Raw genomic sequence first — 24,937 nt, forward strand, 5'->3', positions numbered from 1 at the left:
TTTAATTCACTATTGTTGGGAATGAATGAATGTAGAGAACAACACGAACTTTAACACAAGTGATTCCCTCGAATCGTTGGTTTCAGGTTGCAGTGCTGAGTGCATTTTATCTGCACTAGAAATAGCAAAAAATGAGCAGTAGGGGGAAGTGCTGTATGGTCGGACAGGCCTCTTTGTAAATTAAATAAAAAGAAAACTTATCCAATTTAATTCTACTATGTATATTTATTCTTGACAGATACGTATTTCGCCTACGACTTGCAGGATTCCTCAGTGTCTGTTTTCAGTGTCCTCAGTGTCTGAGTTCGAAAGCAGACACTGAGGAATCCTGCAAGTCGTAGGCGAAATACGTATCTGTCAAGAATAAATATACTTAGTAGAATTAAATTGGATAAGTTTTCTTTTTATTTAATTTCCGGATTTCGTATTCTACTAAGACGCACCAAAAACTTCAGTCAGGCCTAGGGCTGTCTAACCGGTAGTACCGGTAGTACCGAAACCGGTAATACCGACCAATTTTTGGATACCGAAATACCGGTTTTGGAAAGGCAAAAAACCGGTATTTCCGGTATTTTCTAATCTGCTTGTTTTTTCCAACTCCTTATTCGAATAAGAACTAAATTTGATAAAAGATTATAAAACTCTTAGAAAAACAACTTGGTGTTAATGCCGACGAGATTCTTCGACTACTAACAATGAAGAGAGTGAAATTGTGGGTCATATAATTATAGCTCTTGAACAGGGCTTCGACCGATCCTTTTTTTCTACCGCAGTCACACCAACGCGCATTCAAGTTCACACCGTCCGTTTAGAGGTGGAATACGAACGCTATGCATAAAACAACTGGCAGTTTGCTCAGTCAAACGCCGAATGCACGCAACAGAATGAACGCTTTTTGACATTTTCGTTTCGATCAAGTTACCTTTACCGTTTGGAGCAGCGAATGACTGCAAAACAGTCAAATGACTGGCAATCAGCACGCTTACGAAAAGCAACCGCACAATCGTATGATTCAATACTACAAAAAAACAACCACTACATGTGCATGGAAGAAGTCGGTCGGACTCCGTCCAATACAAACGAATATTTTGCTTGCGTCGGACCGACGTCCGGGTGACAAACTATTACTGTGAGCAACCGATTTGGAGACAAAAAGAGAAACGAAAAAATACGTCACCGTATGCTTCCAGTCAGTTTGCAGTTTATATTCTCAAAGCGCAAAGCAAAACGGGAGATTGACTGTTTGCTTTTGCTGAGATGCCGCATGAATTGTAAGACGGCAGCAGCGCAAGCGGCAGATTGACTGGATAAGAAAAACAGTCAAATGATCGTTCAAAAAGCGGAGTTTGAATGCGGAAAGTTCGCATTCACGGCAGTCACATTCAACTTGCGATCCCTTTTCAAGCCCTGCTCTTGAACCCGCTTAACCCTCTAACGGGTAAGACCGTCTGTAGACGGCCTTCGCTTTTGAAGCTTCAGAACCACATACGAAATTTTTTTGGAATTGGCAATATGAGAAATATGTTCAGAACAGATTTCCTGACATATTGATACTAACATTACAACATTCTGACCAAGCGTTCAAAAGTTATCTTTCAAAAACAAGAATTCCGAAAAATTCCGAAAAAAATTATGGTGCGAAAATCCCCTATTTTACGTTTGAAGAAAAAGGACATCTAGAACAAAACGTTCAATCTCAAACTTTTCCTGCGAGTAATTTTCATGCTTTTTTTCAATTTTGTGAGATATTTGAACTGAAAAAATATTTGGGTAGAGCGTTAGGCATAAAAAACTAAAAAAAAATTGGACTATTTCATACCTAGCGGTCCTCCAGACAAATATTTTCCCATGAACATCAACACTCGAGCTTCTTTTGAGTGTACTTTCATGATAAAGTAATCATTTGCTCGATCGCTTCGTTTTTACGATGTTGCCCGTTAGAGGGTTAAAGCACAGTAGCGTAACTTTGCTGTAAAAATGTTTCATTGTCGCGTCGCGGTTCAATTTATTTTTGAACAACTTGATATTCAAAAGCCACCAAATTATTCAAAGGCCTCAAATAACGAATTTAAGAAACAAGATCAGGGACCAGAAATGTTACTTACGATAGTAAATTGTTATTCAACAATGAAGTAATGAAGCTTCAGTTTTAACAGTAGCAGCGCCACTTCGTTTCAAAACTGGCTTTAATCAGCGTCATTGAAAGGATTTTCATTTCATCATGACGACCGGTTTTAAAGTTTGATTTGCATTTCTCTATCAAATATTCAGAAAAAGGTCAGCCTAGACTTTGAATGCAATTGAATTGATTTTGAGTAATCTGTTTAATCTACTCAACATCGACAATTCGTGGCTGACTGTCAATCGTCGTCATTTGACACAGTCAGTAGCTTCAGCTGAAGCTTGCTTGAAACGTTCTGTTCAACAAATGAAACAAGTCGCTTCATGTATGAAGCGAAGGTAAGGGAAAGTTAGCATCATTTATTTGTTGCGACAATGCCGGTCTCTGATCAGAATACGGGGATCTTTGCGCTTTTTGAGCATTCTTGCCATCAAAGGATCTACCAGGAAAGAATTTGGAATATTTTTCAAGTCTTTCGAGTGATACATTGATTAAACAAGGAGATGAAATCTGCATCCCACTATCTTCGAATAGTGGGATTGGTACCAGAGAAGAGAAGGTATTTGTGAACGATGATGAAGAGAATGACGTTATGCAAGAGTTCCGGTTTGGGGATGGAGTAAAAATTGTTGAGAGGCTGTAGGAAACCGGGGCATTAATTAAGTTGGAAGCTACAATACAAGATATTTTGTAAATAATTAAAGGCGAGTATCCCTGCTATAAATTTGAAGAAATGAAAGGAAAATGCCTGATGTGCTTAGAGCCGTTCGCCAGACATCGATGAAAGCAGAAGGTTTTTGAATTGTTGGAAGTATTGGCAATTAAATTCGTTCTAGGAAGGGAATTAAATCACTAAAAGTATTATATCTGCTTAAATTCTACTGTGCTAAGCATCAATACTGAAGCTAAAGTTTCAAAATGAAAAGATTTACTGAAAAACAACGACATTTCTATTGATTTCGAATATTTTGCCAATACCGGTATTTTACCGGTATTACCGGTATTTTCTCCGGTTTTCACCAAAAGCGCCCAATACCGACAGCCCTAGTCAGGCCTCTATTACTATTTTTTTGAAACGATGGTTCTACAATTGATGAAGGGACGGTATGGGAAAGAAATGAAAATTTTTTGGTGAAGGAGGGGGAAGAGCGGAAAGGAAGGGGGGGGGTATTGGTAGCTATGCTTGACAAGTAGTCATTTTGACTCCTACCTTTTGACAATGACTACTTGTCAAGCATAGCTACTGTTGGAATACTCCAACCAGTACTAAGCGTCGACTCGCTGTAAGCCAACGGTGAGTTACTGCTAACCCAAGCGCATCAGTTCGCGCGCAATTGCTGTCGACAATTAAGCCTTTATTTCCTCTGCCAACAATACTGACATTGTGACTAAAGGTTATAAAACCACTCTGAACAGCAGCAGCAAAGTGAGTTGAAAGTCAGTAGGCATTCAGATGCCGTATAGTCAGCAGGCATGTAGATGCCAGAACGTGCACGTCGCTCTGTATTAAATTGTACATAGTTGTATATAGTCGCAGTGTTTTAAATATGTGAAATTAAAGTAGACAAAGTTAATTCGTGTTATCCGTGAAAAGAAGAACTTGTCCCGGCAAGGAAAGCTACCCTCCTCGGCAGTTACTCCTCCACTCCGCTCCTTCCACTGGCTACGACAGCTACCAATACCCCCCCCCCCCTTCATCAATTGTAGAACCATCGTTTCAAAAAAATATTAATATATGTATGACCTCATTCCAAGGTCAAGACTAAAATCTTGAGATTAGTCAGGCCTCTATGCCCGGACACTAACGATTTCTCAAAAACAAGGAATGATAACATTATTTGGAAAGAACAGGACAATAGTACCATTAAAGTACTATTGTTCCATTCTTTCCAAATATTTTTATCATTATTTGTTTCTGAGAAATTGCCAGTGTCCAGCCATGCAGGATTTCACCCTATATTGAGCAATTCCAGCTCAACTAGCCAAACGATTTGGCTCGACTATTTTTGAATGGAATGAAATTTTCCTAACATGTTGGATACTAAGCACGAACTCATTTTCCACTAAACTTGATTTTTTTCGTCAAGTGTAACTTTTCAAAAGGGCGTATTTAGAGATGAGATTACTTTTTTTTAAAAAACATCATATCTTGAAAACTACTTATTTGATCAAATTGCCGTCAAAGGGAAAGTTGTAGGAAATTAAGTGTATCTCTAGAAAAAAAATTACACTGAAAGAAAAAGCTTTTCAAAACCAAGATAAAAATTATAAAATGTCAATTATCTCAAAACCATCCCCTCCGATTTGCATACTTTTTTTTAAAGGTAGCTTAAATAATGCCCCAAAATCTGGTAAAGAGCTATCGGTGGACACAATTTCGAATTGTTTTAAATCTTTGAAATTTGTCAAGTTTTTCAAAAATACAGCTTTTTACTAGCCATAATGGCGCACGTGTTCGTAATATTTGAACAGCACTTTTGACATTTCCCTAATACATCGCACGTTTTCTTTTCGTACATTCCTTTGTTTTTTTCCGTGAACGCACGGAAAGAAAACATGCGATATATTAACACAGAGAACAGACTACCAGGTAATTGACAAAAAGTGTGTAAAAGGTTTTTATGTAATCTACAAGTAATCCTTCAATAGAGCACCCCTCGAGCAGTAAGTGACAAACTAAATCTTGATGCCGCTGCCATCGCTGCTATGCAACTCCAGCACAAAGAAATATTGATAAAGGTACATGGATATTTTTTGATGCGTTTGGTAAAACTATTTCTGGAGGGCGCTACCGACAGATTTTACACACAAAAAATCGATTACTTCCTTCGAGCCTGTAAATCTGTTCTCTGTGGTATTAAGGAAATGTCAAAAATGCTGTTCAAATATTACGAACACGTCCGCCATTATGACTCGTAAAAAGCTGGATATCCAAATTCTGCAGTATTTGTTAAAACTCAAACAAAATCAAATTCTACGCATCATATTGAACAAATTATGTCATATGAACGTTTTTCTTAGGCCCAGCCGTTCTCAAGTTATTGCAAATTTAAAATCTAAAAAGAAAAACCCATGATAGGGCCAATAGGGGCAAAATGGGCACCTTAACTTGACGGCTGATTTAAGCATCGAAAATGACTGAATTTTTAAAGTTTTTCATGCAAAACATGAATTTAGAATCGATTATTAAAGGCATACTGTTTACAAGTTATAAAATAACTGTATAATCATGAAAATTGTAAGTTAAAATCATACTTCAAAAACTACAAATTAGTCAGTGTGTGGAGCATAATGAGTACCCTCATAAATACTTGCCTGGGAGGTGTATACAAGTACAACAAGCATATACACGCCTATCACACATTATTGACCGCTACCCGGTTGAAGCCTTGCAATCGAGCCGCAGAGGTTGCCTCTGGAGCACGCAAAGAAAGTTCCGGATGATGCTTTCGAAAGCCACGCAGCCAATCCCACCCAGATAGCTGTATTTTGGTGTTGCAGACATGGGCTTTTCCATTTTTCTCCGCAAGCATTGATACCGTAGCATCGAACCACCATTTCCAAAATATGGTTCACTAGAACTTGTTCTTCAACAGGAGTGAAAACGGTCTTAAAAGAACCGATTTGAAACACCTCCGGCCCCGATATTGCCGCTTAGTATCTCTTCACATACCGAGCTAGCGTCTGCCGTGGAATCCCTTGGTACTGGGCTGCTTCTTTCGTGGATATTGTTCCGTCTCGCCTTACAGTGGTCAAGACCGCTTGCAAGATCGTTTTTGAGCAATTCTGTCTTCCGGATTTCCTTTTACATGTACGCACCATCACTATAAATAAACACTAACGAGATGAACTAGAAAATTGACAAGCCTACTGAGATGAATTGGAGATTAGTATATTCGAGAACGAGAACACTATCGTTTCACCCCACATAGAAGTGCTCATCTCGCTCCTAGTCAATTAGTTAAAGTAAAAACGGGTTCTTACACTAATTACAGTATAAAATCGGATCTACAACGAAGGTAAAACTTTAGGTACAATGTATACATCAGGTTGCAGTGTGCACATAATCGATTAAAATGTTTAAAGCCCATTTCGCCCCGTGTACTCATTATGCCCCTAATTCCCATAAATATCATAAAATGTCACTTATCTCAAAACCTTCCCCTCCGATTTGCCTAATTTTTTTTAAAGATAGCTTAAAATGTGCTCTAAAATCTGATGAAGGGCTATCGATCAGAAAAAAAGTTAGACAAAAGAGAATGAAGATGTACTTATGGTTAAGCAATTGCGTTATCACAGCGACGGACAGTGGGACCATTCTGGGAAAAGGCTGTCAAAAGTCTTTTCTCGCTTTTCCTGTTGTTTTTGAACTTAGGTGTCTTCGGAGATGTTCTTAAAAAAGTATTCTACATCTGTTGACATTTTCATACAATTAGATATTAAGGGGATAACATATTTGAAAAAATTAACTTTTTATAGCAACTAGATAACATATTCAAGTGTTCGGCAAACTTGTAGAACTTTGAATTTCATTAAACTGTGCCGAAGATCTTAAGTATCTGCATCATATGGTTTGCGAGATAATATTGACTTTCTGTCGTGACCCTCTTAAAATCATCCCCCATAAAAATATGTAGGGGAGACCAGGTAGACTTGATCCCTTGGGACACTTGATCCATTCATTGTTTCTCAGTAAATACAATGTTGTTTTTATGTAGAAAAAAAACAAAGTTGTACATTTCATTCAACTAACAAAATTGCAAAACAAAAATGTAATAAATTTTTACATTGCAAGGAAAATATAATATAATAAGATTTGCAACGGAATAATTCTCTATACTTCTTTTTTTAGTGAAGTCCAACTTTTTGGCTACGGAAAACTGCCTTGAAATTTTTGAATTACTTTTCAAACAAAAAATTAGCTAAACATGTTTATTCATTGATGCTGTATACATTTTACAATAAAACTTGTGAATATTTTACAAAATTAATTTTCAGTAAAACTGTCTACGACAGGTACACTTGATCCACATAATTTCAGTGACACTTGATCCTTTTGTTAGGTAGTGAAGAGCTTGGAGGCCGTTATGTCGTAAATAATAAAATGAACAATTTTCCATGTCGTAAACATTCGTTATGTAAAAATTACGAATAGTCTGGAAATCCGGTCAGAACGACCGCAAAAATGTTCAATTTGATTGTAATGACACTTAAGCGATATGTGAGAAAGCGAAAAAATGCTTCTGAAAAGATCATTTACCAACCGGACTACGGAGGAGCAACCTGTGCATTTTCCGAGGATGAAGAAAGACTGCTCGGACAAAGAATTCATCTGAACAAAACAGCTCATCTTCTTTGCAGAATTCTATTAATCAGGTACCAAAATCAATGATTCCGAACAATACAATTATCAAAACACCTGTAAATATAAAACTATTACCAAAGGCCTCACCACGTAAAAACATGCGAAGAGTATGAAAATGAGGAGATACACATCCTTACAGATGCACCAACGATATAGAAGCTGGAGGCTGCTCTGATTATTAAACAGGAAAAACCCAACGAAAAAGTTCTCGTCTCAAATTATAAAAGATGTCCAAAGCTATACTTTTACAGATCGATTTCTAAATACTTTTTATACTTTTGAATTAAACTGTTATACACTAAATAATGATACTATATGAACTAGGCCTATTTTAATAAAACTTCCAAATGAAAGTTGAGCTTTAAAAATATATATTTGCAAATGGATCAATTGTGCCTAAACAGGGGATCAAGTCTCCCGCATATTTTGAATATGTACAATTTTCTGTACTTTCCAAAATATCTCATATCTTTTGTTTAGCGCTACGTATCACTAACTGATAAATTGTAGGTAGTAAGCTGTATTGTAAACTGCCGAAAAATTGAAAACTCAGGTTTTTTTCTAGTAGACTTTTGAGAAATATACAAAAAACAAAATGGGGATCAAGTCTCCCTTGTTTCCCCTATGTCAGCGGTTCCCAAATGGGGGTTCGCGAACCCCCAGGGGTACGCCAAAACTTTAGTTTGCTTCAGAATAGTATAGGGAAATCCGTCAGGGGGTACGCGAACCGAAAAAAGGTTGGGAACCGCTGCCCTATGTAATTCATAATCGAAATAACCAAAATGCCCGAGCACAGTTATACTATATTCTATGGCGGTTTGAGCGATGCTAACTTTAGCTGCCAGTAAGTGCCTATTTACGGAAAAAAATACTTGTAAAACCCGAATTAATCCACCTAGCGGTGTGACCTAGCCTTTCTACTACCACAATAATTATTTCTTAATTTCTCAGGAACATTTATAATAAACTTAACTATATTTTCTGTTCCTTATTCCTCAAAATCCTTATTTACACAAATATTTGTAAGTATCATTTGATTTACTTTATCAACACCTTGTTTAGTTAAATAAATCACGTAAATATTACGTGATTTATTGAATTGATTTATAGAAATTAACCTTCTAACGGGTTTACAGACGGCCTTAACTTTTGGGCGTAGGAGCCACATACGAAGCTTGTTTTGAATTTACAATTGTGTGTGAAGTGTGTTCATAATAGATTTCTTGATTTTAATACCATGCTTTCAAGAGTTAGCATCTTTCAAAAACAAGAATTCAGAAAAATTACAAAAAACATTATTGCGCAAATAATTCCTTTGCACTTTTGAAGGAAAAGGATATCTAGAACAAAATGATTGGCCTTAAAATTTTATTACGAGTTTACTTGACTTCAATTTTGAAATTTATCTGAATTTGAAAAAATAACCAAGAGCATTAGATATGAAAAATGAAAAAGAGAAACTGAACTTTTTCTTAGTTGGCGCTCCTTCAGATAATTATTTTTGCATGGCTCTCAAAACCTGAGCTTCTTCTAAGCTCAATTTCTAAGCTCTAGTATCAATTGATTCAGTGTCTATTTTCGAAGCCTGCAAGTTGTAGGCGAAATACGTATCTGTCGCGAATAAATATTAATAGTGGAATTTAATCGGAAAAAGGTTTAATCGGAATCGGAAATTAATTGTTTAATTTCATGTTTTGTATTCTACTAAGACACTCCAAATATTTCAGACAATTGGCACAATGTTTCTCACTTTTCTTATGTTTCAATGAAATTTCAAAATTGCAAATCGTAATCACATACTCATACATAAATTGATATATACACTCATGCACAAACATACATACATACATAGACGCATACATGCATACACACACTCATACATCATACATACATTGAATACAATCGACATTTGATTGATATATTTTGATTTTACACCTTTCAACGGTTTAATATAAGGTGCTTAAGTGTTAAAGTTTGAATAACTTTTGAATGAATCGTCCGATTTTTAATAACTTGCTTTCGTTTGCTAGATCTCAACAGTAATTTTCAAATAATAATAAATTGTAGGATATACCTCATTGAATCAATAATTATATGTTACAAAAATATGTTTTGAATACTTTTTTCCACATTTCTTTATGTAACTTTCAAACCACATGCCTAATCATCACGAAATTTGGAAGTTAGGGCTGCCCTGGTTAAGGGACCTGTGAGAAAATGAAGTCTCATATTTTTCGTATTTTTATATATAACTTTTGAACTAAAAGTCCAATCAATATGAAATTCGATAGCGACCAATGGTACAACTAGACCTTTCATTTGACACTAAGACCATCAGAATTGGTCCAGCCATCTCTGAGAAAAGTAAGTGAGATTAAAAGCGTTACATACACACACACACACATACACACACACACACACACACACACACACACACACACACACACACACACACACACACACACACACACACACACACACACACACACACACACACACACACACACACACACACACACACACACACACACACACACACACACACACACACACACACACACACACACACACACACACACACACACACACACACACACACACACACACACACACACACACACACACACACACACACACACACACACACACACACACACACACACACACACACACACACACACACACACACACACACACACACACACACACACACACACACACACACACACACACACACACACACACACACACACACACACACACACACACACACACACACACACACACACACACACACACACACACACACACACACACACACACACACACACACACACACACACACACACACACACACACACACACACACACACACACACACACACACACACACACACACACACACACACACACACACACACACACACACACACACACACACACACACACACACACACACACACACACACACACACACACACACACACACACACACACACACACACACACACACACACACACACACACACACACACACACACACACACACACACACACACACACACACACACACACACACACACACACACACACACACACACACAGAGAGAGAGAAAATGCTCAGTTTTCGAAACTGAGTCGAATGATATATGACATTCGGTCCGCAGGACCTTCTTTCTATTTTCGGTTTCCCGAGTGATTTCTATACCTTTATACTATATTTTCATATAATAGAAAGGCAAAATGGTAAAATTTATGCTTCAAATTGATTTTTAAAGCAAATAAAGCAAAATGCGATATTTACATCTTCTAGAAAGTTACGTATTTTGATAGTATCAAAAAGTTTGTAGAACATGTCAAACCTGTTAGATGCGGTTTTGTGCACAAAAAGTTTAACAAATTGACCCCCTTAGGGTCATGACAGAAAGTCAATTTTATCTCGCAAACCATTTGATGCAGATACTTAGTATCTTCGGCAAAGTTTAATAAAATTCAAAGTTCTACAACTTTGCCGAACATATGAATATGCTATCTAGTTCCTATAAAAAGTTAATTTTTTCAAAAATGTTATCCCCTTAATATCTAATTGTATGAAAATGTCAACAGATGCAGAATACTTTTCTAAAGAACTTCTCCGAAAACACCTAAGCTCAAAAACATCAGGGAAAGCGAGAAAAGACTTTTGACCGCCTTTCCAGAATGGTCCCACTGTGCGACGGAAGACAACCTTTTAGGAATGCCATTTATTTACTTTGATGCTACAACTATCATTGCAGGTAAGATTTCGAAGGTATCGATATCTACCGAATCCAGCAGAACATTTGACGTAGCAAACTCAGCGCCTTCAACAGATTCATTCGGGTTAAAAGACAGAAGCGAAATGCATGGCAAGGAAAACGCACACTTTTGCTTCACTCCTTGATATTCTGCCGTTATAGGTCGCATTGGGCGGGATTGACTGAGTTTTACTTTTAGCATTTATCAAATCCCAAAAGGATTTTGGATCCCGACGCAAACAACACTGTTCCTTAAGAACATGCGATTTATTGAGTGTCCTTTTTGTTTTCTTCTATGGCTGTCACTCGCACGGTGAAAGCTGTTCCCAGCTAGCACCAACTCGTATATCAATGTACGAAAACTATCGTAAATATCTCCTAAAAAACTCGAAATCGTAACTAAAGCTGGATAAAGTCGGATCAAGTTAATTTTCTGTCGTATATAATGATTATGACTGACATACACACGATTTTCAGCACAAAATCGTAGATTAGTACGGAGCGACTCGCGCTTAATCGGATATTGTCGTATGTAAATACTTATATAGTCGTAACGCTCAAAATTATTCGTAATCACGTATATCGCCTCCAAAATAGTACGGATATGCCAATTTTGCGCATGAAATACGATTAATTTAGCATGTATATCTGTATGTAATGCTGATTTTTACCTTTTCTATACATATGAAAATGCTTGGTGGGTTATTTATCGATGTCGATTTATTGGTCCTCAAACAACGCTGCCAATAGTTGCGATCTTGTTTCACTTTACGGAGATCATAAGTACTCCAGGGGGGCTAAAATGGTTTTCTTTTCACTGGACCCAGCCACTGGTGGATGACGTTGCAGAAATTTGAACAACCACGCAGTCGTAGGCTCAAAAGCAAAAATTAAATCCAGAGAACGACTAAGCTTGTTCAGCTGTAGATTTATTTGATTCATGTTCAAGAAGTTCATGCTGTACTCGTAGGAGATACATGTGACGAATTATCAAGACGAATTCCTTTTTGGCGGGGCTAAATGTATTTAATCGCCACACACGAGGACAAAGCCACCTAGAGAACTGCTGTCGCAGAGTTCACAGACGTTACTTATGTGTTCTTCTATTAAATCAACTAACCGGCTTTTGTCGGACGGAATGTAGATATTATACCTCAGTAAACCGACCGTATAGGCCGTTGATTATTATCGACATTGGACAAATCCTAAATTTACTGTAGTAAATATGGTACTTGAATTAAGCGCTTTCAATAGGGTCTATTTGGAACTATCTTTCATCTGAATTTGCCTACAAATTTCTTCAATAGCCCCACGCTGGATGATTTGTCCCATCTACAAAAAGTGTGATCGGTTCGACTGCTGGTGTTGTGGCATAACGCTGGTAAACGCCGTCTACAAGGCCTACTCTCCCAGATTTTGTTATGCCGGCTGTCACCGATAGCACAGGGTTTCGTAGGAAATTACAAGGTGGGTATCATGGGGACTCGCGCAACTACACACCAGATTTTTGGAATCCAACAGATCTTGCAGAAATGTTGGAAGTACCAGCTGCCCACACATCACACCTTTTATTGATTTCAAAGCAGCTTACGATACAGTTGATCGAGACCAGCTATGCCGGATAATGCATTATGCGACCATCGTTTTTCGGATAATCTGAAGCGACGCACCAGAGCTACGTTGGATCGAGTGATGTGTTTCGTGAGCGTCTCGGGGATGTAATCGAGTGCCTTCGTGACGCGGCGAGGATTGAGACAAGGTGACGGCTAATCTGGTCCACAGTAGTCTGCCGACTTTCGTTTTGTACGATGGGAATCTCTCCAAGCAGTACTTGTAGCTCGTGATTCATACGCCTCCAGCAATTCCAAACACACGAACTCATCTACCACTTCCAAATTACCATCCGTTTTCAAACGCACGTTTGTTTCCTTTCATATATTTAGTCTTCAACACATTTATTTTTGGCACAAACCTAGTAGCACAGTTGTCACAAATCAGTTGTGGCAACCGATGTGTGACCAATTTTAGTCATAAATGAGTTGCTGCAACTAAAAGTGCCAAATGTGTGTTGGTTGGGAATCCGCCTAGATTCCGCTTTTAATCTGGCGTAGATTGCCTCCGCCGTCGCAAAGTTCTTGGCTATGAAATCTAAGTCATCTGCAAAGCCCACCAGTTGGCTACCTTTGCTAAACCTCATGCCTCTGGATCTCGATGTCCGCTCTTCAAATCTTTCCCTTAAGAACGATGTTGCAAAGCATACAAGATAAACCGTCACCTTGTCCCAACCCTCGCCGCATCACGAAGGGACTCAAGAGTGCCCCGGGGAGGCGAACAAAACACATCACTTGATCCGTTAAACCGTGCTCGTGGCATTATTTAGTTTCGATCGACTGTATCCTATGCTGCCTTGAAGTCAATAAAGATAAGATGCGTGGGCACGTTGTACTCCCGACATTTCTGCAAGATCTGTCTGATGGTCTTCCATGGACATTCCTAGGGTAATTTCCGCTTCCCCTTCTTCTGCAACTTTGCCATTAAGGTGTTTATCGAAGAACTGCTTCCATCTATCGATCCCCTCGCGCTCATTCGTGACAAGATTCCCTCACACGTCACACACATGTCAGATTTGAGTGTGTCCTCCTCGTAAAATTTACACGTTTCATTTGCTCGAAATAGTTGTTCTAATCCTTCACGATCCCTGTACTCCCTCTGACGCTTTTCGCTCTTCAGGATCGTGAATAAACTGCTTTCTTGTGCGTCTGCATTTAGCCCTGTTCTCCCTAGTGCAACAGGTCAGGTAATCTCCATGTAGCCTTGTGAATATTCTTGGGTGAGGAAAAGGTTCTTTGGATCATCAGGCCTCGGGAAATTGCGAAATTTATACATCGGCTCTCGCACGGTATCAAAGTCACCCTCCCGGGCTCACGGAGGGATGGTAGTATCAGGTATCACAAATAAAATGTGATTAGTGATTGTTTTTTAGGCAGGTAAACATAGATATGTGTGAAATTTTGATTTTACTACCACTAGAAAAGCGCCATCTCGTGAAAAGCAACGGTTCGTCTGGTGTCCTATTGCAGAAAACGACCGTTGATCGTCGGGCCTTTCCGCCGCGAATCTTCTGAACATTTTCTTCTTTGCGACAAATTTTCTGCAGGGCAACGAGTTTGCGGAGTTCAAGCTGTTCGAGCAGCACCCGGTGGCTACCTTTGGTCGTTCTTGTTGCGTCGCCTAGGTCGATGCCGAATATTCTGACCCCTGTTCATAGTAACTATTATTTAGGTAGGTTGCCTTATTCGAGCCACGCTACCAAGACCCTTGATGGGACTGCCAGCTTAGCTTTAGTGCCGGGACGCCATGTTTCGTAGTTCAGTCGACCACTTCGGACCTGACGCTGTCGTGAGCCGCTCCTCACCTGGAGTGCGGGTGCTCACTTGATTAAGGAATTTAGAACCGTCAGGATTTCGAAGCTTTTACAAACTGCTTCATACAAACTTCGCCACTATGACAGGTACTTTAGGATCATTAAAAAAGATTTTTGTGCACCTAATTACTATGATGCGATATTTTGAAACAATACTACTAAATGCAGTATTGATACACGCACCCTAGTCATCGTCGTCGTTTGCATTCCAATGTTTTTTTCTTGATTGACAGTAATGGAATCGATACTGAAACCTAAATAAATTGGATTACTGCTTCGTTTTAATCTTCTTCAGCGCAGTAAATTTGGACCTTTCGGGTATTATTGCTTTTCTCAGAATTCGAACTAATTACAAACAAATCAATTTGCTCCTACAGATGAATAAATATTCCAGTGTTAGACTTCCTCTCAAACATAGCGAAGACGAGCGAGTATGTTTGGAATTTTTATTATGTATTATTATTGAGTGTGTGTTCAAGGATTTGTAAACAGGAAACATTGAGAAATGTCGCCATCAAAATTTGTTCCACATTGTAAGAGTTCCTGGTTGAAAATCTTCTATCCGTTAAGTAAACTGTCCATTCAGGGATCACATGGCGAACGAAACTTCGTACTTAACAGCGATTTACACAAGTTTGTTTTCCGAACGGTGATGTAGATTTTTTATTATTTTTATTTCGCTCATCTCATCCGTTCCGAGCCGCTTTCTGCCACCACCCACCTCCACCGCTCCGCACTCCATAGATCTAGGCGAAACCGACCCAGGGGAAAAGGATCAACATCACATCTTACAACAACCGACCATAAAGTCCCGATGAGGCGCTGCTGACAAGAGCTTTTCCGTAAACAACGCAAAACGGTGCTGGCCGGATGTCGTGCTCGGCGCTGCTGCTGGTGCTGGAACTGGTGCTGCTGCTGCGAATAAATAAAAATTTGAGATTTGCGCTGTGTTTGTTTATCTTTATGGGACCAACAGCTCTATTTATGCGAGACGACACTCGAGCGACGCCTCTTTATCTACGATGCTACAACGGCTTTCCGGGTCATGGTGCATCAGTGGACACATTTAAAGAGTTTCTGAGCTCCCTTTGCGAAGCGAAGGTCGACAACTTGGAGCGATGCCCAGGACGGTGATAGAGAAACGTTCCAATTGATTTGAATGGTTTTGGCCCGCGTCAAGGCCTGCTTATTGATGTTATGTTACGGGGAATCTTTTACCTCAACACCTACTTCTCAATGTATTTAGTAGACTTTTAATTGTACCTACTCTGAGTAATGACAACCTTACTTTATAAATAACAATTTTCCCATGTTGATTCACTTCGTACTGACGTCACTCTGATCCCTTGACATTTAAGTTAATGCATCGCTTACTTGCAGGCAATTAATTCCGGATCCGGTACGATGGCAAATCAATAAACTCGTCCATTAAACCAAATATCATTCCACTGTAACTTGCAATGGTTTTATTGATATTAGGTATTTTAATACTAATAGTTCACTAACCAAATATACAACGTCATCAATGAAAAAATAATAAGTTGGAGAGAGTAGTTCCCTAAACACATTCTGCTGTTTTATTTATACCACCCTGTGCAGTCCGTGTCCAAAACGGTATGGGAATTAAACGCTATCGTCATTGCCATTAAACGTCAAAAAGGGGAAACCTTCATCCTAATCGTCAACTAAAAAATGTAGTGGATATTCCAATTCCCTGCTGAACTACAACTTTATCTCTTTTTTTCTTGTATCTTTTTCACCCGCCCAGGTCGTCTGAAGTACCTGACGCTGACCGATCCGAACCGAGTCTGGATGCCGGATCTGTTCTTCTCGAACGAGAAAGAGGGCCACTTTCACAACATTATCATGCCGAACGTCTACATCCGCATCTTCCCGTACGGTTCGGTGCTGTACAGTATACGAATCTCGCTGACGCTGGCCTGCCCGATGAACCTGAAGCTGTACCCGCTGGATCGGCAGGTCTGCTCGCTCCGAATGGCTAGTTGTGAGTATTAATTATATGGCATCTGTCTGTTCAAGTTTTAATTAAATTAAGGATGTTAATGTTAATGTCGTTATCGAGATGGATGAAGAGAAACACATAAGAATTTTAATTTTATGGGAAGCAGAAAGTTTTAGGCTTGAAACAGTTGATTATTTTTGTCATTATTAGAATGCGCTTTTGCAACTGTGGATTTTATTATTCTAAAACTAGTAGAATCATTCAATATAGTTTTTTGACAAATTTAAGCCCAATTTCCAGTTCAAATTCCGTTCTAATTTCATGCCCAATTTGAACACCCATTTGAAGTCCTATTTTAAATCTAGTTTCAAGTCTAATTCCAAATACAATTTCAAGTGAAACTTATATTTATTAAATTTCCATTTCTATTTTAAATTCAATTTCAAATTCAATTTCAACTTTAAGTGCAACTTTAAGTATAATTTAAAGTCCGATTTCAAAACGAATTTCAAGTCTGGTTTCAAGTCCAATTTAAAACTAATTCATTTCAATTTACATATCCAATTTTAAGTGATGATGAAAAATTCCAATAAAAAAGTTGAAATATTATGTTCTGTCACATTGAAATTTTTGGAAGTATCTTTTTCTTGTTTGTTAATTTCCAATCTTTTTATATCTCATAAACCAAATAACGTAGAGTAGTTTTTTGAAAATGTAGGTAAATTTTTTTAAAACAAAAAAAAAACAAAAAAGTAAAAATGAGACAGAAGGAGAAAAACAAAACAGTACACCAAGAAAAACGTAACAAAAATTGAACAAAAATGGGCATTAACAGTCCACACACTCATTTTACGATTTCTTTTCGCTATAATAGAGTGCACAGACAATTCTCGTGTAACTTTTTAAATGGACCTAGGAAACAATGAGAGATGCTCTTTCGCTTGCCACAGCGGTGTAAATGCACTTCAAGACATCAGCATTGCATGAATCGGTGGCCAGCCTCACTATGTACCTAAACGTTAAGAAACTTTTCGTTAATGCATTTATATCGCCGTAGAATTCGGAAGAGAGAAACGCCGCCCTCGCCCCCACGATTTTAATAGCATACGATGGAGGGGAGTGGGGGTAGGTGTAGGGGGGTAGCAATGACATAAGGTTTAAAAATAATTTGTAACGGCCTAACTGGCCTAACAAAAAAATAATTGTGACAGAATGTGAATGTGAAAAAAGACAAAAATCGGGACCGAGTAGAAGAAATAAGTCGTAACTCGGACAGAAAATGACAAAAAAACGAAACAGAAAGAGAGGAAAAACGGGTCAGAAAATGATGAAAAATGGAAGAAAAAAATACAAAACAGAATAGGACGAAAAGAACAGGGACAGAGAAATAGAAAACGGCGGACAGAAAAAAGGAAAAAGAATGGCAGAAAAAGAGGGAAAACGAGGCAAGAATAAGAACACGGAAAAAATGGGATATAGCAAGAAGATGAAAGAGAAAAAAGGGAGCAAAAAATGGGATATCAAAAACGATATAACAAACGGAGCAGGCGAAGAAGAAAAACAAGAAGGGAAGGGAATAAAAGGAGTTAGAAAAAGACGAAATCTTGAAAAGAGAAGACGGAAAACGGGAAAGAATATAAAAAAATCGAATGAAAAATAGGACTGAAAACAAAAAAATAGGATAGGATACGACGAAACAAGAAACACGGGACAGAAAAATGGAACGAGAGTAAAAGAAAAAAACGGGAGCAAAGTGAGAGCAAAAATCAAGAAAAAAGTATCAAAAATGAGTAAAAAAGAAACAAAAAGAGGAAAAAATGGAAATGAAAAGGAAAAAGAGAACAGAATAGGAAGAAAAATAAAACACAAGAAGAAGAAGAACATAACAAACGAAAACAAAAACAGGAAAGAAAAGGAGTTGATAAGCAAAAAAGACGAAAACCGAGACCATTAAACAGAAAATGTCGAAAGTCGGATAGAAAATCAAAAAACGAGACTGAAAATGAGAAAAACGGCAGAAAAAAGACGAAAAATGGTGCAGAGGAAAATCAGGAAAAGGGCTAAAACGATATAGAAAAGAGAAAAGACAAGAAACAGAGAAAGAGAAAAAATGGAGAATGGAAAGAAGAGAAAACGAGTCAAGAGAGGGAATACGGAACAGAAAACAAGAGAAATCAAAAGGAAAAAAAGAATAAGGAGAAAAAAAATAATAATAGCGGAAACGAGAAACACAAGTTAAAGAGGTCAAACGGCATAAAGGGAGGTAGTTGGGACATAAAATGAGAAGTAAAAGTAGAAAAGTAAAACAGAAAAACGGACTAAAGAAAAAGGTAACACGGAAGAGAATAAGACGATATAAAAAAGCAATCTGCGTTCCGGACTCTCCGGTCCGGTCCTCTGTCTACTAGAACTGGACTGCTCTATTTTCCACCTTTGGAGTACCTACGTAGCAAAAAAAGCAAAGCCATGAATATAAACATCCTTAAGAACTTGACCCTTCTTTATCGACAGACGTCACAGCCGGTTATTAGAGTACAGGAAAACTACGGGGCTAGTGTAAATATCCTATTGACTTGATAGCGGGACCGCCCAGTTGAGATTCGAAACTACGACGAATGGCTTGTTAGCATCGTACCCTGGAGCTAACTGGGGGGGGCTGTAGCAGCTACATGCGAATATGCCGTTGTTTTTGGCAATAACGAACCCGTTGTTTGCACTTGCGATCACCTCATAGATAGGGTACCTAACCGTAGCATAATGGGTGTCCCACATTAAATTGCATCACGGAAAAAACGCTGCGACATTACCTTACCTAGTTACCTAGTTGACAGAACATTTTCAAACCTTCAGACAATAAAAAAGAACCATTATTAAGCTTTCGCCATATTTATTACAGGGTTTATTTATAATTCCCGTCGTAGTAAGTAAAGCCATTCTAATTTTCATCATTTGTAGGATGGACTTAATGAATACTCCAAAAGTTCTTGTGCTGATTTGACTAAAACACATTTACCCTCGGATCCGTGAACTTTTAAATCACTGAAGAGCGATTATTAAAGCATATTATTGAAATTACGCAACTGACTTTATTTCTTAAATTCGTCGTACCGTTTTAAAATCCGTCCATCAAAATTTTTCATCGTCCGAACTAAAAATCACAACAATGTTTACGAAGCTAACGCGCATGGTTTTGTGTAGGACGGCATGACAGATGTTATTCTGCGAAATTTTCTGCAGGTCAGGCAAGTTTTCCCGGCTGTAGAATAACGACAATGCCTTGCGTGAGTTATTTTCATTTATAAATGATGGAAATTAAAATGATTAGTCGACATTGTCTTCTTGGTCGCACGAAAAAACGTAGGAAATTTGGCTGGTAGGACTTCTTTAATGATAAAAAGCATTTAAATAGATCTCAGCTCACTTTGATTGATCGCGTATGATAGACAACTGACTAAAATATTAGGGAATAACTAGTTTTGCACTGTGTGTCATAAAAATGCTGATATTTTTAATAATTTGTGTTGGATTGGACGGGAATAGGCAATTACGACGATGTAGCAACATACCCTACTTTAGTAACGACGAGGATACATTGGCCAGCAGACGTCTTCTACTACTCCTTGGTCCAGAGTTATTCGGCATTATCCTAGTTAGTGACATTGGTTGCCTTCGCCACCTTCTCGTAACCGTAGTCATCGTGGCTTTTGGAGCTCTGCCGCTTCCGTTGAGCACACGTATTTCAGCTTCCTATCCGAGATTATGACATGATCTCTGACTGTAATTTGTGCCTGTTGCACTGCCCAAGCAACAATGTGAGTTTTATTGCATTCTTATGCTGGTCTTCGAGACGAACTTTGGTCTCAAATGCCATCATAAAAGTGCAATAAAACCCAAATTGTTACTTGGGTGATTTACGGTTACTATCCACTAGTACTTCCGTTTTGTGTTGAGCTAGCTGGAGTTTTACTCTATGCATCCAGTTAGTAGTAAATAGTCGAAGACCCTCATTTTGTGCAACGCTAGGGTGATTGCTTCTCAGCTGACACTGTTTAAAGCGTTCTTGGCGTCGATGGTTATCCCGGCGAAGTATTGATCTCTCCGCCGCTTCTGCATTAACGATTTCTCGGCCCTCTCGGTTACTGTCCGGATTCCATCTACTGGGGACTTTCCTTTCCGGAAACCGAATTGCCAATTCGACAATCCGTGCTCGTTCTCCGTGTATTACGTCAATCTGATGTGGATGACTGTTTCCAGAAGCTTTTCGAGAGTATCCAGCAAACATAACGCTTATACAAAGTAGAATAACCCGGCGGTTTTCTTGGTTTAGGTAGCAACACCAGCTTCTGTGCCTTACATCTGTTTAGGAAGTGGCTTTCGTCCAGGCATCACCGTCCTAAATGTGTCCAGAAACGCCAGGATCGCCGTTTTCAAAGCAACTTTAGAGATTCCGTCCATCTTTTCTCACCTTCAGTTTTCTGGCGACTACTACAAGTCATTGGTATCTATTCTTTTTACGGCGTTAACATCCTCTTGCTCACGATAGGGTGTCACATAGCTTCTTGAAACAGTTAGATTTGTACCGGTTGATTTCCTGTTTCAGCGTGGCCCTAACCGCTCTGTAGACTTCTGTACACTTCTCTATGCTCGTCTCAAATCTTGCCCACTGTACACGTCTTCTGGCTGTGGGACATCTAGCTCGAAGGATGCTTAGTGTCTCATTCCACCAATACGCTGGTCATGGTGTGTTCCTGGGTTCCAGTTTTCTAGACATGGTTGTATCACAGGCTTTTGCTACCGTTTCCGTCAACTCATCTGCGTTCCGGACTCTCTCTCTGCTCGAAGTGCTTCAACGAAACGATTGCAGTCAGAATATTTCGTTTTCCACACGCGCTCGTGGATGTGAGGCCCCTGTTAAGGACAAGGTCGTCAGAGTCCATTTATGGCAGTCAGTATGGCACCGAATATCACCCTTCCCTTCCCTTCAGTGTATCAACGTGCTCCCATAGACTCGGGAAATCATCAGAAAAAAATAAAATTAGTTCAACTAACCTGCTAGCGGTAATCAGATCTTGCAACTCGAAGCACTAAACATTGCATTCTATAGGTTCTATTACTTTTTGGGGCATAACTAACACTAAATACTGAGATTTCTGCCCAATTAAAATTCATCACTATATTTTCACTTTTTCGCCGTCGATTTTTCTTTAATTTTTTTTCGGTCGTTCCATTTATCACATCACTCGCGAAACTTAACTTGAAACAAAGAAAACTTTAATTTACCACCCGAACAGTTATCTGGTAAGATATTATAATGATTTAGCCCAAACTGTTCACTTGAATTGATATGAAAAACTTTACTTCGCTTCGATTGCAATTCCGAATCCGCGACCGTCGTTGTTGATACGTTACCAAGGAAACGGGAGTGATGCCATATTTACGTTGAGCGTACGATTCTACGTTTCATAATTAATAACAGATTATTACCTACTACTAGCAACTTAGCATAAACTTAGCATAAACAAAACGATAGTGAAATGACCAGTCTCGCCGCATTTGGCCTTGCCAGCGCTGAAAGAGATTTCGTAGGCTGCTCGCACTTACAGGAAATCTCGTGCCGAACTGTCAACGCGTGAGTGTTGACAAAAGTAAAAATACTTCCCTTTCTTTTTTTCTCACGCAAAAACCTGAACAATATCAGCAACGCTGGCAAGGCCATTTACGTCACAGTTTAGGCAGGCATTTGCAGTTCCTCGTCTGGTGACCAAAGTTGAAGCACTTAAATCATCTTTCAGATAGTTGAAAAGTTCTCAGTGAGCATACTGACCATCCCACTTTGACTCTGCCAGTCTCCAATACCTTACTAGTAGCAGCCACAGGGGCTTTATTCGCGGCTATCTGGGTATCCCCATGTCCTTTACTCAGGCGTACAAAGAAAGGAATCTTCCTAGATGTGCTTGCTCCTTCAGAGCAGTTACTAAATAACTCGTCTTCCGTGGTAATTTCCCAGCAAACCAGAGATCGTATATTATTGTTGGTATTAAATTGTATCTATCAAACTCGTAAAAACATTACATGTTGCATGCAGAATGTATGAATTGTATCGTATGTAATGCACATGTCAACTAATATACGATTTTATATTGAAAATCGTAGAAGCGCAAAAAGTTAATCGGATTATGCTTGGTGAATATCGTAATTGATGATATCCTGAATTTAGCAACTGGCAATGGATATCACGAAGATGTCATCGTATTAAATTATAATTTTCATCGGATTAGGCGTAGCAAAATATCTTATTTGACATCGTTTTAGATTTATATACAAACAGTGATAATCATGAGACACTACTTGATTGCATACATATACGACGACTTTGGCTTAAGAGGTGAAAAATATCGTTCAAGTACTCATGTGATAGCAGCTTGGAGGTAACGATTGAAGGCCATTTTTGCACATAATGCATGATAAAGGATAAAGGATAATGTTATACAGTCTAAAAGGTTTGCTGGGTTCGTCCAAGTTCCCCCACTCGAGTGTCATCTCTTGGGACACGGCTCTCACCTTCACCTCGCCACCCAAGGATTTTTCTATACCTACTTAGGACCGAAGGTTCCTTCTTCAACTGGAAGACCATGTCGCCATATTGCGTGTGCCTGGTATTCGCCACGTTGCACCCAGTTTCTTGAGTGCTAGATCGTTTCTCTTTTTTCGCAGGAGTTCAGCGTAGGTGGATTTGTCCTTTAATTTCACCGCTAGAGCGTCAACCTTTCTCAGACTTCAGGGCCGCATCTGTTTCTCCTTCTTTCCTGCCAATGATCGTATTCCAGCCATTATTTTGAACTACCCGAGTAACCAATAAGCATTAGTATAAGCAGTTGCTGTTTATCAGCCTTTTGACTGCATAATTGTTGTTAATTGGCATCCAAAATTCTATTTAAATTCTTCTTGTCGATAATTAGGAATTTTACATCTGAGCCTGCAACCACTAACTCTGATGCGAGTTTTGAACGTACCTGGAGACCTGCCAAGGTTTTACCGGGACGGGGCCGCACCATTAGCCCACTCGCCGTTTCAGAGAGGTTTCACCCTTCTTTATTCAGGAAGCAGAATAGCGCGTTTTCCAGCGTCGTTGCGTCTAGTCCTGAACGTCAGTCCTTTGTCCAGTACATATACCATAATTAGGGTCTTACTGCGTTGACACGCCCAACCGTGGCTTTTTTGTTTATAGTCCTGAGCAGGGCTTCGACCGATCCTTTTTTTCTACCGCAGTCACACCAACACGCATTCAAGTTCACACCGTCCGTTTAGAGGTGGAATACGAACGCTATGCATAACACAACTGGCAGTTTGCTCAGTCAAACGCCGATTGCACGCAGCAGAAGGAACGCGTTCTAAAACTTTTTAACATTTTCGTTTCGATCAAGTTGCCTTTACCGTTTGGAGCAGCGAATGACTGCAAAACAGTCAAATGACTGGCAATCACCACGCTAACGAAAAGCAACCGCACAATCGTATGATTCAATACTACAAAACAACCACTACATGTGCATGGAAAAAGTCGGTCGGACTCCGTCCAATACAAACGAATATTTTGCTTACGTCCGACCGACGTCCGGGTGACAAACTATTACTGTGAGCAGCCGATTTGGAGACAAAAAGAGAAACGATAAAATACGTCACCGTATGCTTCCAGTCAGTTTGCAGTTTATATTCTCAAAGCGCAAAGCAAAACGGGAGATCGACTGTTTGCTTTTGCTGAGATGCCGCATGAATTGTAAGACGGCAGCAGCGCAAGCGGCAGATTGACTGGATTCAAAAAACAGTCAAATGATCGTTCAAAAAGCGGAGTTTGAATGCGGAAAGTTCGCATTCACGGCAGTCACATTCAACTTGCGATCGCTTTTTAAGCCCTGGTCCTGAGCACTAATAAGACTGTGCACCATCCGCTCCTGACAAGGGGAATACGCTTAACCACTAGGTCTAAACCGTCCCTGGCATGAAGACAAGCGATCGGATCGAGGGCAAGACATTTAAGGCGGCGTCAACTCGGCTCACAGAGCTGCTAACGAGTTTTTGTTGCTTCTTTTGGAGACCAAACATAGTCAGATTAATCTCTCATTAATCACAGATGTGTCTACATATTTTTCGTTTAGAGTGTATGTAAATGTCAACACAGCTTGCAAGTTTGTTTCGAATTGTTGGTTTAAGAGTCGTGGTAATCATAGACGCAGTAAGGCAACTTGTGATAACTCTGTTTTTGTAAAACTTTCGATATGATATTCTAAAG

The 24,937-nt window shown here is 39.1% G+C and overlaps 1 protein-coding gene across 1 annotated transcript in view; it reads left to right on the plus strand.

The window, feature by feature from the left end:
• Positions 1-24,937, plus strand: part of LOC128743569 (glutamate-gated chloride channel) — a 103,569-nt gene that overhangs the window by 74,706 nt on the left and 3,926 nt on the right. Inside the window, exon 5 of the mRNA XM_053840170.1 lies at positions 16,456-16,692. Coding sequence (XP_053696145.1) covers positions 16,456-16,692 — 237 coding nt within the window. The remainder of the gene's footprint in view (positions 1-16,455; positions 16,693-24,937) is intronic.

This window comes from Sabethes cyaneus, chromosome 3, assembly GCF_943734655.1.
Source record: "Sabethes cyaneus chromosome 3, idSabCyanKW18_F2, whole genome shotgun sequence".
Lineage (NCBI taxonomy): Eukaryota > Metazoa > Arthropoda > Insecta > Diptera > Culicidae > Sabethes > Sabethes cyaneus.